Source organism: Rosa chinensis, chromosome 3 (assembly GCF_002994745.2).
Source record: "Rosa chinensis cultivar Old Blush chromosome 3, RchiOBHm-V2, whole genome shotgun sequence".
Lineage (NCBI taxonomy): Eukaryota > Viridiplantae > Streptophyta > Magnoliopsida > Rosales > Rosaceae > Rosa > Rosa chinensis.
In genome coordinates this window covers 6126878-6144903 of record NC_037090.1, presented here as the reverse complement: position 1 = coordinate 6144903, position 18026 = coordinate 6126878, and the positions used below count along the sequence as shown (strand labels likewise).

The 18026-nt window shown below is 37.8% G+C and overlaps 2 protein-coding genes across 2 annotated transcripts; one reads left to right on the top strand and one right to left on the bottom strand.

Annotated features, from left to right (window-relative positions):
• The first annotated feature begins 10435 nt into the window (after positions 1-10435).
• LOC112193865 (exonuclease DPD1, chloroplastic/mitochondrial) lies at positions 10436-13730 on the top strand. The gene is made up of 4 exons (XM_024334114.2): positions 10436-10655; positions 11518-12158; positions 12897-13102; positions 13200-13730. The coding sequence occupies exons 2-4, from the start codon at positions 11578-11580 to the stop codon at positions 13424-13426; spliced, it is 1014 nt and encodes a 337-aa protein (XP_024189882.1). The 5' UTR covers positions 10436-10655; positions 11518-11577; the 3' UTR covers positions 13427-13730.
• Positions 13731-14092: 362 nt separating this feature from the next.
• LOC112194947 (syntaxin-43) lies at positions 14093-17493 on the bottom strand. The gene is made up of 8 exons (XM_024335213.2): positions 17060-17493; positions 16198-16474; positions 15609-15698; positions 15351-15428; positions 15062-15139; positions 14897-14962; positions 14740-14820; positions 14093-14637 (listed from the first exon to the last, which is right to left on the bottom strand). The coding sequence occupies exons 1-8, from the start codon at positions 17251-17253 to the stop codon at positions 14530-14532; spliced, it is 972 nt and encodes a 323-aa protein (XP_024190981.1). The 5' UTR covers positions 17254-17493; the 3' UTR covers positions 14093-14529.
• Positions 17494-18026: the final 533 nt, after the last annotated feature.

Genomic DNA, 18026 nt, shown 5'->3' with positions numbered 1-18026 from the left:
TTTTGACCGTTGAGGTTGATGGAATGCCAACACATTTCATACTTACAATCTCCCCCTTTGGCATTCCTCAACCAAAACTCTTACGTTTATTTTTCGACTCCCCCTCAACAAGTATTTTGAGGATCCTTAGTTCCTGAAACATTTATCACACACCTTGTGAAAAATAACATGAACCTGTAATTAATGAATAACAATAACACATGTCCACAAGGAAAGATGAATTCAAACCCTAAAGAAGTCTAAAGAAGTCTAGCCAAGTCTTAGCAGAAAAACAAAGGGCCAACAAAATCAACACAATCTTTCTCCCCCTTTTTGGATAGGGATGCCAAAGGTCTAGTGCGCAGCGGAAGCTATGTAGAAGAAAGATTACCATATTCTGAATCAGACATAGCACATCAAAATGTCCTAAGTACCGGAACTCCCCCTCAATTTATCATGTTATGAAGAATTCAATAATGCAATGCAAACACACAATGAGTGGGTTCATATCCAAGAGTTAAGAACAGATTCAATTTGCATAGCTTTTCAGACAATAGTACGACCACAAATCCTTAATCATGAATGCAACAAGATAAGGTCACATGAGTAAACCATTTTTGACAACCACAAGGTAAGCTGGAAGATGATCAAGTATTCTATACCTTTGTTGTGTAAGTGAACATAACTCAAAGTGGAGTGTGTAACATCATTAGAATCCTTGAAATCAGAACACACATACGAAGAGAATAAATGAACAATATAGATATTCTCCCTTATATCTCCGTGTGGGCACAATTTTTAACTTTTCTTTTGCCTTTTCACACATCAAGTTTTGCACAAGTAAACTAAGACTCATGTAATGAGTTTTATGCCAGCAGCTCCCAAGTCAGATGACTTTAGGGTACTAGATGTAACAAGGACATCCCAAAGGACACATCAACTCGAGTCAATAGTTTTATATACCACCGGGGTGACCAAACCATTCCCTTTTCTTCCCAATCCTTATATCGTTCGTCACGACCAAGGCCTGTTTACTTTGGGAATAGTCTGGCCATGCTCCAAATATATTGTACCTTTTTTAACTAGGAGCAATAATAACATTTTGACAACTGCATATGTGTGGACTAAGAACAAGTCAACCAAGAATATTACTTACCACCACAAGGAGTATGTGTGCATGTGGTCATACAAAGTGATAGAGAATATGTTGATCATGTTCGAGATTACACAATGATGCAAGAACAAGTTCAAAACATGCTAATCATCTCATCACACTCATATTTAAGGAAGGGAGTAGAAACCTTGTCAATCTAAGTTCAAATGAATCTGTCAGACACTTCGGGATACAAACCACACATGCAATCCTGATTTTCCAGAAACCAAAAAATGCAGAAATAAAAGGAACAATGCACCTATACAAATATGTCAAACAATGTGAATGCATGCCAAGATATAGTTAAATCAGGGGAGAGTTGCAGAACTTAGAACACCAATTGCGCTTCTAAGTGATTCAAAACGAGCAGTATCCAAGGGTTTGGTGAATAAATCAGCTAATTGATGCTCAGTTGGAACAAATGCTAATTCAAGTAAATTCCTTTCAACCAAATCTCGAATAAAATGATATCTCATGTCAATGTGCTTAGTGCGTGAGTGTTGCACTGGATTTTTAGAAATATTTATAGCACTTGAGTTATCACATAAGATAGTTAACTTACCTTGAGAAAACCCATAATCTCGAAGCATTTGCTTCATCCAAAGCATTTGAGTACAACAGCTCCCTGCAGCTACATATTCGGCTTCAGCTGTGGAGAGAGATATACAGTTTTGCTTTTTGCTATGCCAGGCTACCATGTTGTTTCCAATGAAGAAGCAACCTCCAGAAGTGCTTTTTCGATCCTTCAAATTTCCTCCCCAATCTGCATCAGAATACCCAGCAATTTCAATATTAGAATCAAAGGTAAAATAGACACCACAGGTGGCAGTGCCTGAGACATATCTTATGATACGCTTAACAGCTTCCAAATGAGATTCTTTAGGATTTGCCTGAAAACGAGCACAAACTCCTACACTATAAGATATGTCAGGTCTACTAGCAGTGAGATACAGTAGGCTACCAATCATACTTCTGTAAAGAGTTTGATCAACAGACTTACCTGTTAGATCCTCAGTAAGTTTGACACTTGTACTCATAGGATTTGTCACAGCTTTGGCATATTCAAGTCCAAATTTCTTAACAAGATTCTCAGCATATTTAGTTTGACATAGGAACATACCTGTCTTCAGTTGACGAACTTGAAGTCCAAGAAAGTAATTCAGCTCTCCACACATGCTCATCTCAAATTCACTTTCCATGATGTTAGTGAATTCTTTAACATAAGAATCAGAAGTGGAGCCAAATATGATATCATCAACATAAACTTGTGCAATCATGACATGTTTGTTGTCTCTTTTAATAAACAAAGTTTTATCAATTGAACCTCGAATATATCCTTTGCTTACTAGATGAGTAGACAAACGCTCATACCAGGCTCTTGGAGCCTGTTTCAATCCATACAGGGCCCTTCTGAGTTTGTACACATGATCAGGATTGCTAGGATCTTTGAATCCTTGAGGCTGTTCAACATATACTTCTTCTTGTAACACACCATTTAGAAAGGCACTTTTAACATCCATTTGATATAATGTAAAGTGAAGATGACAAGCAATTGCAAGAAGAAGTCTAACAGATTCAAGTCTAGCAACAGGAGCAAAAGTTTCATCAAAATCAAGTCCTTCAACTTGTTTATATCCTTGGGCAACAAGTCTAGCTTTGTTCCTAGTAACATTACCATGCTCATCACTCTTATTCCGAAAAATCCATTTTGTACCTATTACATTGAATTCACTGAGCCTAGGCACAAGATACCACACATCATTCCTAGCAAATTGATTCAATTCATCATGCATGGCATTTATCCATTCATCATCATTCAAAGCCTCTTTAACATTCTTGGGTTCAATAAGTGAGACAAAACCACAATTGGAAATTATGTTTATGTTCACTTCATTTTCAGTCAGAAAACAAACAAGAGCAGAATCAATACTAACCTGGGATGCAGCTTGTCTACGCGTTTGAATTCTTCCATGTAGGTTCCCAATAACGTCTTGGGTGGAGTGATCTTTCTGAACTTGTTTGAACCCTGTTCTCTGAACTGGTGGAGGATCAAAAATAGGATCATTTGAGGAATCATCCGTTTCTTCATTCAGTTCCACATTTACTTGGCTTCCTGAGGGTTGATCCTCATCTGGATTAACCTGAACAGTGCTCACAACACAATCATCAATAGATACATTATAGGATTCCATTACAGACATGGTTCGCTTGTTGTATACCCTGTAAGCTCTACTATCCAATGAGTAACCAAGAAATATGCCTTTATCGCTCCTAGCATCAAATTTACCAAGATATTCTCTATCTCTATAAATATAGCAAGGAGAACCAAAGACACGAAGATGACTTACATGGGGTTTCTTACCTTTCCACAGCTCATACGGAGTTTTGTTAGTACCTGGTCTCAAGAATGCACGGTTTGCAGTATAGCACGCAGTGCTAATTGCTTCGGCCCAAAGGTTTGGAGTAAGTCCAGCTGAGTGTAGCATCACTCTTCCCATGTCTAGCAATACCCTGTTCTTTCTCTCAACTACACCATTCTGTTGTGGAGTAATTGGAGCTGAAAACTCATGTGAAATTCCATATTCAAGAAAAAATTCAGCAAACAAAGCATTCTTAAATTCAGTTCCATTATCAGTCCTAACTCTAACAATGCATAAGTTTGAAGAATGTTTTTCATTTGTTATTCTTTTGCACAATCCCTTAAAGCTTTCAAATGTATCACTCTTCTCTCTAAGAAAATTTACCCAAGTAAAACGTGAGAAGTCATCAACAACAACCAAAATATATTTCTTACTTCCCATGCTTTCTGTCTGTGAAGGTCCAACAAGGTCCATATGCATAAGTTCCAACGGATGAGTTGTAGTGGAAGAATTAACTGCTCCATGTGAGGCACGAGTTTGCTTACCTGCCTTGCAACCATCACACATCTTGTCTGGTTTACCACTCAGAGAGGGCATACCTCTTACACTTTCCTTGTGTGAAAGTTTCAGCAAGTCTTGAAAATTTACATGCCCCAGACGCTTATGCCAAAGTTCAAGAACATCATCTGATGTCTTGGTTTTCAAACATGTCTGCACTTCAACATTTTTATTAGCACGTACATGATAACAATTATCTTTAGAACGCAAGCCACCCATAATATTTTTGCCATTGTTATCAGTAACAATACATCTTGTTTTATTGAAATTTACATCCTCATAATCATCAGTTAATTGACTAACACTTATGAGATTTGCATGAAGTCCTTCAACAAACAAGACATTTTGGAGATTAGGAATACCTGCTGTATTTACCGTTCCCTTACCCATTACCTTAGCCTTTTTTCCATCTCCAAACGTGACTGATCCAGTTGTGAATTCGCTTGAAAAGGACACAAACCAACTCTTTTCACCAGTCATGTGTCTTGAGCAACCGCTATCAACGTACCAAACATCACCTTTCTTATCTGCAAGTGCAGTCAAAGCCACAAGACAAGTGGCTTCTACATGTTCAAACTCATTTCTGAAATTGTAAGAAGAAAACAAACACGTTGCATCAATACATTCAGAAGATATGTCATAATTATCAATCTTAGTTGAGAAGCATTTGGGTCCTTTTTTAACCCAAGTCTGTTTTGTTTTCGTTTCCAGATCCACGGGGATTGAAGCCAGCTTTGCAATCCTGGCTATCAGGTTCAAACCTTCTTTCAGCTCAGCTTGCAACGAGGCATGTGAGTTAAATCTCAATGTTCTTTTCTGATTTTGAGTGACCCCACGAAGCCTGTTGCACCTAGGACGTATGTGTCCCAATTTTCCACAATAATGACAAGTAGGAATGAAATTTTTGGGGTTGGGATCATACCTAGGCTGACGCACAGAGGTGTGCTTGTCAGGACTTACCGAAAGATTTTTCTGATGTGAATGAATGACTTTATGAGGTTCTGTTCTTTCAGCCAACTTGGAGCCAGATGGTTTGTCACTAGAGCTTTGTGAATTGCTTGATGAGCTGTCACCTTCCACACTTTTTACAAAAATCAAGGGTTTGTATGACTCACCATTATATCCTAATCCTTCCTTATTGCCATGGGTTTTGCCAATTCCCATCATCTTGGAGATTTTTTCAGACCCTATAGAGAATTTGTTAAAGCTCTCCTTGACCCTCAATAATTCTTCCTGCAATTTTTCATTCTCAAGGGTTAGAGAAACATTTAAAGAGGATTGAGCCATTATTTCAACCTGCAAAACCTTGATTTTGTTAATAAGCTCATCATGCTCCATGTCCCAGTCTTGAGACTTGGACTTTCCCTGCAAAACTTTAATCTTATCAACAAGGTCAGTTCGTTCATCTTCCAATTCTTTCAATGATAATTCAAAGTTTTGCTCAATTTTTTCTTTCTCACTCCTTAAGAGTTCAATTTCCTCTTTGAGTTTATTATTTTTCTTCAGAACAATTCTTGAAGCATTGTACAATTGTTTGCATTTTTCATTTGTTTCTTCATCAAAAGAGTCATCTTCTAAATCAGAAACATCAGACAGTTCAGAATTAAAGGAGGAAGTAAGAGCAAGATTTACCTCTTCACCATCGGATTGAGTGCTATCATCACTGTCACTCCAAGTAGACTTTAATGCCTTGTTACCACGCAAATTGTACCTCTTATTGCCACAATCGGCAGCAAGATGTCCAATTCCACCACACTCAAAACATTTTGGTTTTTCAAGAAAATTTTTCTTTTGAGGGAATTTTGCAAACTTTGGATTTTTGTCAAAATGATTTTCAGACATTTGATCCCTCTTTGAATTTAAAAATTTTTTTGAAGGATTCCCTGAAGAATTTTTGTTTTTCAAAAATTTCTTAAATTCTTTAGTTAGCAAGGCTAAATCAACAGAATCATCAATAACTTCTTTATTTTTGATAGAAGAAAAAGCAACACTTTTTACCTTCTTTTCAGGCTTGAGTCGCATCTCAAAAGTTTTGAGATTTCCTACCAGTTCATCCAAAGTGTATGTGTCAAGGTCTTGAGCTTCCTCGATGGCAATCTGTTTGGCTTGGAACTTTGAAGGAAGAGCCCTGAGAAACTTCTTGACAATTCGGTGCTCCTCAAATGGATCATCAAGGCTGCGGCATTGGCTTGTAACATTGAGAAGTCGAGCATGGAAATCATCAACCGATTCATCTTCCTCCATGGTCATGTTTTCAAATTCCAATACAAGTCTTTGAAGCTTCTGACCTCTAACCTTCTTATTTCCCTCATAAGTAACCTGAAGTAAGTCCCAAGCTTCTTTAGCTGTATCACAGTGACTAATTCTCATTCTCTCCTTCTTGGACAAAGCTATAAATAGTGAATTTCTAGCCTTATAATCACAATTGCGGTCACGAACTTCCTCTTCAGTCCATTCCTTCCTAGGTTTAAGAATTCTTGTAGATGACCCTTCTGCTTTCTTTGATTCTTCTGCCTTGGTTGGATGTTCCCAACCATTCTCAACAACGTTCCACATATTTTCGTCCTGAGAATATAGAAAAGCCCTCATCATAATTTTCCATTGTGAATAGTCTTCACCATCAAACAAGGGCGGGCAATTTATAGAACTGGAGGCTCTGTCACGTTCACGTTCCATCATTCACCTCGGATCAACTAAAAAGCTTTAGAACCCGCTCTGATACCAATTGTTAATACAAGGATGGTACAAGCTCCAGAATATAAGAACAATTACAATCTCAACATAATCAAAAAACAGAGATTACACAAACAATGGTCACGCAGTGAAAACCTCAATTGAGATTAAAAACACTGCGGGTTCTTACTCTTGAGAACCCAAATAAACTGATTCACTAAACAATACAGTTTACACATTCACAACTCCAGGATTGCAAAGACGACAGCAATCCTTATAGGATAGACTCACTAGTTGTTTTACAATCTGTTTTCAACATGGAACAAAACAGAGTAAAAAGAGAATGACTCTTCTACAACTAGAGGATTGAAAATCAAACTATTCTCGATGCATGGAACAGACAGAAAACCTATGTATATATAGGAGGAAGAAGGAATTCCATTCTGTCAAAGTTGCTCGAAGCTTGATTGGAGAAGGGCCTTGTGTTTCGGCAAGGTAACCAACTGAAATAGTGAACCCAGCTGCAATTGTCTCCCACTTTGATCTTCGACAGCAAAGCCTTCATGATTGCATCGAGTGGACAGCAAGACCAAGAAATAGTTGATTTCACCTTTCTTCTTTGACAGCAAGATTTCATCATGAGAAGATGGAACCCGTTGTTGTCCTCTTCTACCGTTTGTGTATGGACAGCCAGTTCTCCATGAAGGTGAAAACAATAGAAAACCAGATGGAATTGCTTTTCCTTGTTTTTCGACAGCAAGGTAGTGCATATGAAAGATTAGCTGGCTTGTTCTTCATTTCCTTTCTGACCGTGATGATGTGTAGAGAGAAAGAGAGCACATGATAGAAAAGAGGAAGACCAAAAGTGAACCTGCAATATTCTTCACCTTTTGGTATTTTGAGAACCAATCTGCTTTTGATGTTCATGATTAAAAAGCATGTCTCCCATGTTCATGTATGAAAAGCAATGCCATCACATGGTGCTTAATTAATCCCCCATCCTTTGACAGAATGATCGTCATGAAGAGAAGATGCCCAAGGAGACCACATGAAAGTGAAGACCACTGTGACTTGGACAGCATTGTTTCCACAACCCAATTAAACAATTTTTGCATGCCATGCTTGGTATTGTCAGCAACTTCTCATCAATTAATCATATCATGCTATTATCACATGGGGAAGAGTTTTGACCGTTGAGGTTGATGGAATGCCAACACATTTCATACTTACATATTTGGTGTGTCCGACCAAGATTCATTTACGTATTTGAGGGATGTTGGGACCAATTTCAATCGGGGTAATGTGCTGTGACTAGTAAATGCACCTGTGATGAACCTAAATGCACATTCCACGCTTTTGTAGAGCAACCTAAATCACAAAGATGAAAGATCATTCATAACCTCTACTGGTGAAATTGCCGGAATTCTCCCTTGTTGCTCCCAACGCACTGCAACTCTTTCAGCGGGAAGCGGTTTTGTATTGAGGCATATGATTAGGGCTCGTTTTGAATTTGCTCGTGTAGTTATGCTCTTGTTTTGCTCTTTTTACTAGAAGTTAATAAAAACGCATTTCATACTCTAAATGTGTTTATTTCAACTCTAAATCTATCTCAAAAAGCAAAGAGTCCTGAAAAATCAACCGGTTTTTTTTTAAGAACTTGGAACTTTGGAAGTATTGATTCAAAAATTCAAATACTTTTGATTTGATTATTTTGCAATTGCTTTCCACGGATCTGGTAGCAAAGCTGACTGGATGTACAAATTAGGCATTAGTCCAATCGAAGGCAGTGGGCTAACTTGTAAAGCCGTGGCTGAAGCTGCCATAGATAGAAGATTCATGCTTACCAAATATTTAATCATGTGGTGAGTGAAATCTGGGTGTTTGGGCAGGTACCTTTCCTCTTACAAAAGCTGTCTTAACCCCACTATAGCTCTAGTCAAATCCCACTCTATTGATTCTCAGAAAACCAAGTCCCTCGATTGTTTTTTAGTTAAGGATAAATTTTACCCGTATCAAATAAATATGTTTTAATCTTGAGAGAAATACCTGGGCTGAGATTTGTGTCGGACCTAGTGCTGTTCTTAGGTCTGGACCTGTTTTTTAGGCCTGGGCTTGGAATTGGTTGGGTTCCCACCCATATTTTGGCAGGGGCCCGGCAATTGCACTTTGTTTTTCTGTTTTTGTTTTGTTTTCTGTTTGTAGATTAAGTGCGATCAAGTGTGGTCGTTTTGTTATGCTTCAATTACAAAGCACTGTTGATGAGTGATGTCGGATTACACCTGGATCTATCTCAAGTATTCACTCAGCAAGATATGATCCGGTTGGTATGCCGACGGCCCTGTTCCACTTGTGTTGGCATTTTGTCGGTTTATGAGTCTTCATGGTTGGATTGACCGTTTTTCGATATGATCCGGTTGGTATGCCGACGGCCCTGTTCCACTTGTGTTGGCATTTTGTCGGTTTATGAGTCTTCATGGTTGGATTGACCGTTTTTCTAGTCTCGCGGTGTGGTGGAGATTTGTAGCTCCTTTTTCGTCCTATTGGATGATGGAAATTAGGTTACGAGTTGGTCGAATAGTGGCTTCTGCTCTGTAATGTTCTTTCTACTTGTAATAATTTTTTCTATATGAATGAAATGCCTTCACTGGATTAAAAAAACTTGGAGAAAAACAATAACATGTAAATATGTAACTAGAGAGAAAAGAGTTGTAACTTCCTAGACATTGCTTTAGTTGTACCACTACTTGGGTTAATCTCGGTTGCGTGCCTTACAATCTCAAGTAAGGTATACTACAAGCATCATCATATGCTTCCATGTGAATTAAGATACAACTATCGACTTGAACCATGCCATGTTCCACCACCAAAATAAGTATCAAATATTTATCATTATTTTCTTTTTCAAAGTAAATTATCTGAAAAATCGTAAGAATTTTTTTTTGTTGATATTTTTGAGTTTCATCATTTGATATCTTCTACCAATTGTAAGATTATAGCATGGAAAATTTTTATTAAATAAAGGTTTAGACATGATTTGGCAGTCGTGGCATTGCTGTGACATATCAAAGTATGTCAAACTTTATCAAGATTCTTTTTCATTGAAATTCTATTCGACCATAATTTCACTGTTGGTAAAACATAAGTTTTAGGAGCTGCTCCAAGTGATCGACCTAAAAAATTTCAACTTTGGAAAATCATACAAAAAATTTAGGTTGACATTTTTGAATTCCGTTAGTTGCAAAATTGCTTAAAAATAATGATTTAGAAGTGAAAAAATTGGTTAGAAAATCAAATGTGCAATTTTTGTGGAAGAATTGTGTGCTATAATCCATAATTTTGAGTAGGAAATCATTGTTTTGAACAAATGTAATCTTTTAATTTTTCTTATAAAAGTTTCAAAACTATAGAGTCGGAAAAACATATAACATCTTTCGATATACTTAATCTCATTTGAGAAGGCTGGCATAGACATGAACACACTTACGAAATAAGAAAAATCAACTGTAGAAGCTAAAGCACAAATGTAGCCCTCTTTTTCCTTATTTGATATTGGTGGAAATAATAGGAATTTCAATGATATCCCTAAGAATTTTCAGATAAAAAAAAAAAAAAAGAGAGAGAAAAATAATAATTAAAAGGAAAATTGGTTCAAAAAATCGTGGGTGCAGAAAGGTAGGCGTTTGTTTCCCCTGTTAAAAAGAAAAGGATATAGTGCAAGTAGAGAAAGGAGGGAGCCAAAACCGGATCGAGCACGCGATCCGCAAGCTTGTGAGAACTTCCCTCTCTTCCTATAACCATCAATTTCCTACCACTCTCAACTCCACACGACTCATTTTCCATTCTCTCTCTCTCTCTCTATAAATTAAACACTTCATCTTTGACATTTCTGCAAATGGGCTCCGTTTTCCAATTCCAGTAGTTGAATTCACCAGGCAAGTCTCTCTCTTTTTGTTGCTTTTGTTTGTGTTATTGATACTCTCCTCTTTTCTCAATCAATGAATGTTGAAGTAGCAATGTTGTTGTTTGGTGTTGTTCTAGGCATTGATTTTGATGTGAGTATGTAGTATTATTGCTTTCAGCTACATGTTAATGGGTTTCTATTAGCTTCCTTTGTTTGCTGAAATGGGTTCTTTTGTTTTGCTTTGATTACAATCTGAGTTGTTGTTATTGAGCTTAAAGGTCCTACCTTTGCTTTATCCTTTTGCTTGCTTCGTTTGCAGTTCATGTGAATGACATTGGATTTTACAGCTCGGTTGGTTTTGTATAAGATTAATGAACTTGGATATTCCTGTAACTGAAATTTGATCAGAATAGAGTTAAGAAGGTTTGAAAGTTTGAATCTTTGATCATGTATCAGTCCGTACCATTCAAAAGAGTGTGCAGTTGGTTTCCAGAATAAAAGGGAATTTTTGTGTGTGTGTGATGTAGCTACCGTAATTGGCATTCAAATTTTGTTATGAATTTCCAAATTAAAATCCACTCATTGGTTATTTGAGGTAAAACTGGAATCAGTTTAGATTCCATGGTGGAAACTTTTCGTGATGCCAGTGGGGTGAACTTTATAGAGCCACTACCATATGCTTGTTCATGTTATATCCCTGATGTACTTTGCATTTGATTTGAGAAACCATGCAAGGTCTGATATCAAGATCCATACTTTAACATGGATTAGTATCCACTTATCCTTGGTTGAGTCATGCTATTTTAATATGCTTTTCTGGTTATTGAGGTAGTAATCGATGCTTATTGTCATTATTTTTTAAGCATATACTTCTTTTGCGTCTTTGTTTTCAGGTCAAGGCATATTGCTCTTTATTAGGTTGTGAACTTTCCTTTGATGATTATTGAGTCCAGATGAGAACCTTTTCTTTATCAAGAGTTCCCAGATGTGGACTTTATAACTTAGCTCAATTTTGGGGTGACAACTTCCACAGTTCGATTAGGACTTGTGGATACAGTTCTAGTTCCAAGCTGCATAGTTTCAAAATTTATGCGCTTGATGGAGGAAACAGTAGGAAATGGACTAGAAGGCCTCTAACAACAAATACAGAAGGAAGAAGCAAAACTGCCCAACACAGCAATCCCAGCAAGATTAGGCAGGAATTGTTGGATGTAACAGTTTCAACAAGTGCTACATTAAATATAAGTAAAATTGATGCAAGTCAATATGAAAAGATTCAACACCAGGACATTCGAGAATTGATAGCTGAGAATGAAGATTTAGCCAATCTAGTGACAGTTATCGTATTTGATATTGAGACTACTGGGTTTAGTAGAACAGATGATCGAATCATAGAGATTGCACTTCAAGATCTTCAAGGAGGTCAAAACAGTACTTTCCAGACACTGATAAACCCTGAACGTGATGTTCCATGGAATACAACCAAAATTCATGGAATTTCAACAGATATGGTCAACAAACCTGGTATTCCAAGGTAATGTTTCCTGACAGCATTTTTTATTGCCCAAGATTTTTTCCCCTCTAGTATAGTGATCTGTTCAAGAGTATCTGAAGCCTTCCATTTGAGGTCTAATTGTTAAAATGAGTTTTCTTTTAATTGGAAACATGGGTCCTCGGTTGTCTGCTGCTTGAGAATTGATTATCCAAAAGTTACATATAATGTGATCAATGTGCATTTTTGACTATAACCATAGGCTAGGTCTGTGATAGCTGAGAGCAAGAAGACTATAACCAGTAGGTGAAAAGATCAATGGAGTTTCTTGGTCTGCGCATTGTGCGCGCACATAAACCAAGTTCTTATTTGGTTCTGTAGTAAGAACAAGCCCTTGCATCATTTTAACTTTTACTGTAAAGAACATCAGATATGCTCTTGAGTAAACTCAGGAGGTAGCAGCCCTGGAAAGAGGGGTGGTAGGATGCTATTGTGGCAGTGGTCCAATCCCAGCCATCCATGGGTGTCTCTCCCCAAGTGGAATCACCTGTACTCAACTGGATGGCTGGGATCCTCCAAGACCATGCATATCACGTTTCTATATATTACAGCCATGGTAGAGCTAACTTTACTATGCACAAAGCATTATCTGTTTGCCAGTGGATCTGTTTTACCCAATCAATCTGAGAAGCTGTGCACTAATGTAACTAGCATTGATATTGCTTGCCACCAATTGCAGAGATGCCTACTTACGGATTTCCTGCTGTGAAAATCATGCAGGATGAAGGAACTTATACCAATCTTACTCAGCTATATTAAAAGCCGTCAAAAGCCGGGTGGTTATGTAATGTTGGTTGCTCACAATGGTCGTAGTTTTGATGTGCCCTTTCTCCGAAGTGAATTCTGTCGTTGCGGCGTAGAGTTTCCTTCAAACTGGCTGTTTGCAGACAGCCTTATTATGGCACGGAAAGCAATGAAGTCTACAGGTCTGTTTGTGGGTGCGCGGGCGTGTGTACTTATGCTCATGCTTGGCATGTATTGTTGTCAATGGGATACTAAAGCCTTCATGTTTACTCTGTGCAGGATCAGAAGCTTCTTCAAAATCATTAAAATTGCAAGACCTTCGTGCTCACCTTGGGATCCCATTGGTTGGTTCAGCTCACAGAGCCATGTCAGATGTGGTGGTGTTGTCAAAAGTGTTTCCCATATTAACTTATATTCTGAAACAGACACTAGCCAACGTCGTCGTTGAACAATCCTTCTTACTCTCGGACCTCGACAACCCAAAGAAGAAGAAGAGTTCTGGGTAGATACGCCCCTGCTTGGTACTGACATATTTTCTTTGCAAACCTATTATCAAACGATCTAGTGGCACAATAATATGGGATGCCTCTTGAAGAGTTTGAGATTAGAATTCAAGATTCTTTGAGGATGTCAATGACTCCAGTTAGGATAGGGTTGAAAAAGAAAAATGTTTTACCATTGTAATTGTAATACATTCTTATAGATACAGTCATTTATTCAGTCATCACAATAATCTGATGTACGCCTGTGTTGAATGAGATTTACAATGACAGAAGCCAGAATCTGTGGATGGACGCTTTGTTTCTGTAATTTAGCAACTCAAACCAACTCGAAAATTCGAAATCGAAATTCAAAAAGATTGATTTTGCTGCGATCTGAAAATAAAAATAGATATTTGGCCAACTTTTTCTTTCCTTTTCAATATCATTTTTTTTTCAAATTTATACGATGCCTAAACACGTCTAAAACAATGAAGATCAGTTCTATGCAGTGGTAGCTTAGTTGGATAATCATGCAATTTAGTTATGAAGTTGAAGTTTAAATTCCTGAAACTTGATTAGCAGGCCTACAATAATTTCCATAGCTATTATCTATCAGATGATGCTGTATACAACATTAGAATGATTAGATGAGCCACATCACATAATGTTGAGGAAGTTGGGGGCCACAAATTGAAGTATTGAAGTTTTATTTGAATCAGTAAATTAACTATGAAAGTATGAAACAAATAAAAGCCCCTCATCCTACTCATATGGTGCTGGGGAACGTAAGCACCAAAATCCCGGACAAATGAAATCAAAAGAATCAACATAGATCGATTGGCAAACACCCTTCCTCAAGTAACAACATACAATATGTGCTCTATACAATTTCCAGGGCATTCATTCCCCAACCAATCACTACCCTCCCCCCTCCCTCTGTTCAATAATACCCAGAAATATAGAGGATACAACAAAATAATCACTTTTATGTAGTATATCTACCTAGGGCACGCCAAAATTCCTCGTCTTCTGCTAGGGAGAGTATCTCTTCTCGTGTTGAAGCCTCTCGAGGAAGGGTTATGACAATCAGAATGTAACCAAAATCTGGAACCGACTGTCCTCTCAGATCAAAAAAGTATCTCCTTGAGGACTAGGAGGACCAACATGACAGCGCACATGATTACAAGTACTGTAGCGCACATCACCATTCCTCCTTGTTTCTGTGTTCTCTCGGCCTGTAAACCCATATTTCCATTAGGTCAAACAAAACGACAAAGATGCTTAAACAACTTACAGCTGAAGTACAATGATTGACAAAAGATGGAGAAGGTGGTGACCTTTTGCAATTGCTTGAGGCCATCCTCAACTGTACTGGCAACATTCTGAATGTTGTAGTCTATCCTATCAACAATAGTTCCCTGTTTGAAGAAAGATATTTAATAAGAGACTGAATATTCCTTGAATTTCAAGTGCTGAAAAGAGATTGGTGTTAACCTGGTCTATCACTAGAACTGACAGATCCTTCATAATCTGGGCAAGCTCATTCACAGATTCCACAACCTGTTGGAAAGGGGAAAGGTATTAGTTAGTAGTGAAAAAAAAGGCAGGATCAAGCACAGTGCAATAACAATGTTCCATGTACAAATAACATTCACTTGCCTGATGAATCTCTCTTTCCCTTTCTGCTGTGAATGCTTCATGTTTCTTAATCTGGGCCGTCTCACGCTCATGAAACATCTGAGAGCATTTTTACTTATTATCAAAAACCATTCAACCAAGGTTAAAGTGTTAAAGAAAGTATTAAAAAATTGATTTCCAAATACATGCTTCTTCTTCTTCTTCTCTCTTTTTATTTTTTTATTTTTAAGAATTCCAATTAGATACTTGGTTCTTCATACTATTCATGATTGACAAGAGCTCAAATAATTAAAAATGAGAGAAACCATACTATTTCATCCAAATCATCACCATCCATTCTTGATCTACTTCCATTTAGGTTCATCTCAAGGTCGTCCCCATCTTGACCCTACATGCAGCAACAGTTAATGAGTGATCAATACCCAGTCAAGTAGACCTCCTCATGTACTAAATGAATAAACCTTATGCAAAGTGCCAAAAGAATATGGCAATATAACATATGACATATGAAGCCAGATTAACTATATACAAACTTGAATGGTCAAAAAGGTCAAATTTCTTCACAAACCTCTTTTTGCTGTTTGAGGCGTTTCAAATAATTTGATTGTTTCTTACGAAGCTCATTAGAGAGGCTCTGAAGGTCCGTAGCAAGAGATACCTACAAAACAAACACGCAGAAAATAGCACTCTTCTTTGAGATAAGTTCATTTATATCAAAGGCCAGAATGCAAAACTCTGGAATAAACCCATCTTAAGTAATTCTACAACCAGTTTCCTAATGATCACTCATTTCTTTCTCCTCAACATTGGTGAAGGTGTTCAAGTAAAATCTGCCAGATGCCAGCCTGGCTATTTTCTCACCACCGCCAACAAAGTGAAGAAGAAAGAAGAGATGCCCATATTCCCATTTCCGGAAACCATCAGTTAGAGATGAGGATTTGGAAATACAAGGAATCGGTGATAATCTAAAATGTAACTCGTACGCACTCATGTTAAAAAAACATGGTATAATGTCCAGCAACAAGAGACTTGTGACAAGTCTTAAAAAATCGAGAATCAAAAACAGAAAGCTAAGGAAAACCAAGCGTTGTTGTGCAATAGAGCTAATAAATTACATTTTGTAATGCCAAAAGTATCTAATGGGTATTGAGTCATACCTGCACGTTCTTTCTAACATTTGAATCTTCTGAAGGCCCAGCTGCAGCAAGTCTTTGTAGTCTCTTCTGAGATTTCGTTATTAATCCCGTAATCTCTTGTGTAAGACTCTCAATCAAGCGTTGATCTTCTTTACCATCTCCAAAAGATGGCATTAAAGCCTTTGCATGAGCCTTGGACAGCTCAGACATTTTTACCCGTGCCCGCTGCACATTTACCGCTATTTCTTCAGATACATCCACCCATGCTGGCGGTAGACCAACAGTAATTGCACCCTTACTGCAGCCAAAAGAAATAAAACACACCATCACACATCTACAACCAAAACACAAAAATTGCATATTTGCACCCATTGATTGCTATTATGTGCACGGAATTTAGGGGGGATAAAAAGGGTAATGTTCCGCACTCTCAGAACTATCGACATATCACTCCTTATTCAAAATAAATTATAAGGCTTTCCATAGACTTCACAGAAAAAGCAGGATCCTAAGCCATTTCCAACAGCTCATATTGCTAACTTGTTGAAACTAACTCAAATCACAACGATAATTTCCAACGAATGATCTCCGTAAACGTCAACTCATCCAATCCTAAAGTCTCTCGTTACAAATCACTTCTAACTTCATTTGTACCGTAAAGATTATCCCTTGAACATTCAAACAACCAATGCCGAAATGTTAAGAACTCTGATCTAACAATCCAGCCTTCAATTCCTATCCAAATGCTCTAATTCAATGTCACCTAATGTGCATTCAGTTCAAGTAAACCACGCATTCCACACTCGCAATTCAAAATCCCTAAACTTCAATTCAACTTGATTAATTCAAATACAGAGATAGAGCTAGCGATAGAGAAAGAGACCTTGAATTACCGGGATCTTCAGTACTGAGCGGAGCATAGGATCGATTCTTATGCATAAGCGAAGACAATTCGATGACGGGACCTCCGGCGCCGGAGCTGGTGGACGCCGAGGCGGAGGAGCCGACCGGAGAGCGGACGGTCTTCAACGCATCCCTGTACTTTCGGTAAAGCAAAGTGCGATTCCTCGTCGCCATGGACGGAAAGCTGTGAGATTCAGATTCGGACTTAAAAAGCTGTGGATCGACTGGAGAAGCTAACTCCGGTCATGAACCGGCGACGAACCGGAGGAGGGGAAGGTCACGTGATCGGAGATCCGGGAAAGAGAGGGGGGGGGGGGTTGCAGCGACGGCAAGTCACGTGCCCCGGCGAATTTGGAATGGTCTAATGTGGAGGATGGTGATTGTTATGGAGGACATCGGTTGGTTACATTCGGCGGGTGCAAGTACTTCAGGGGGCCGATAACAAATAAACCCCTAATTTTGGGGTCATTTTGTTAATTTATTATATTTCTTTGAGAAGAATTCTATTACAAATATTACCCCAGTAATTTTTCTTTTCTTTTCTGAAAATGAGATCAAAGACTTGAAAGTTCATCCCAAAAAAAAAGACTTGAAAGTTATGATTCTAAGAGTGTTGAAATTGCACTATTAATGAAATTTATTTTATTATGATTCTAAGAGTGTTGATTTTTTTTCTTTTGTTAATTATATTACATGGGGTTGAAATTCTGATCTAGACTAAATTTAACTAATATTAGGCAAAATCTCAGTTATTATACTCCCACATGCTTTGATTATGAAAATAGAAATACATCTCAATTTGCTATAAAAGGAGACATAGGTGCAACCTTTGTTGTTGAAACTCTTATCATTAGATAGGCGCAGACTGATCAAGATAATTAATTTAAACATCCAGTGTGAGCATATCGCCCTCACTTATATAAGGATCAAACTTTAACAAGTTGAGA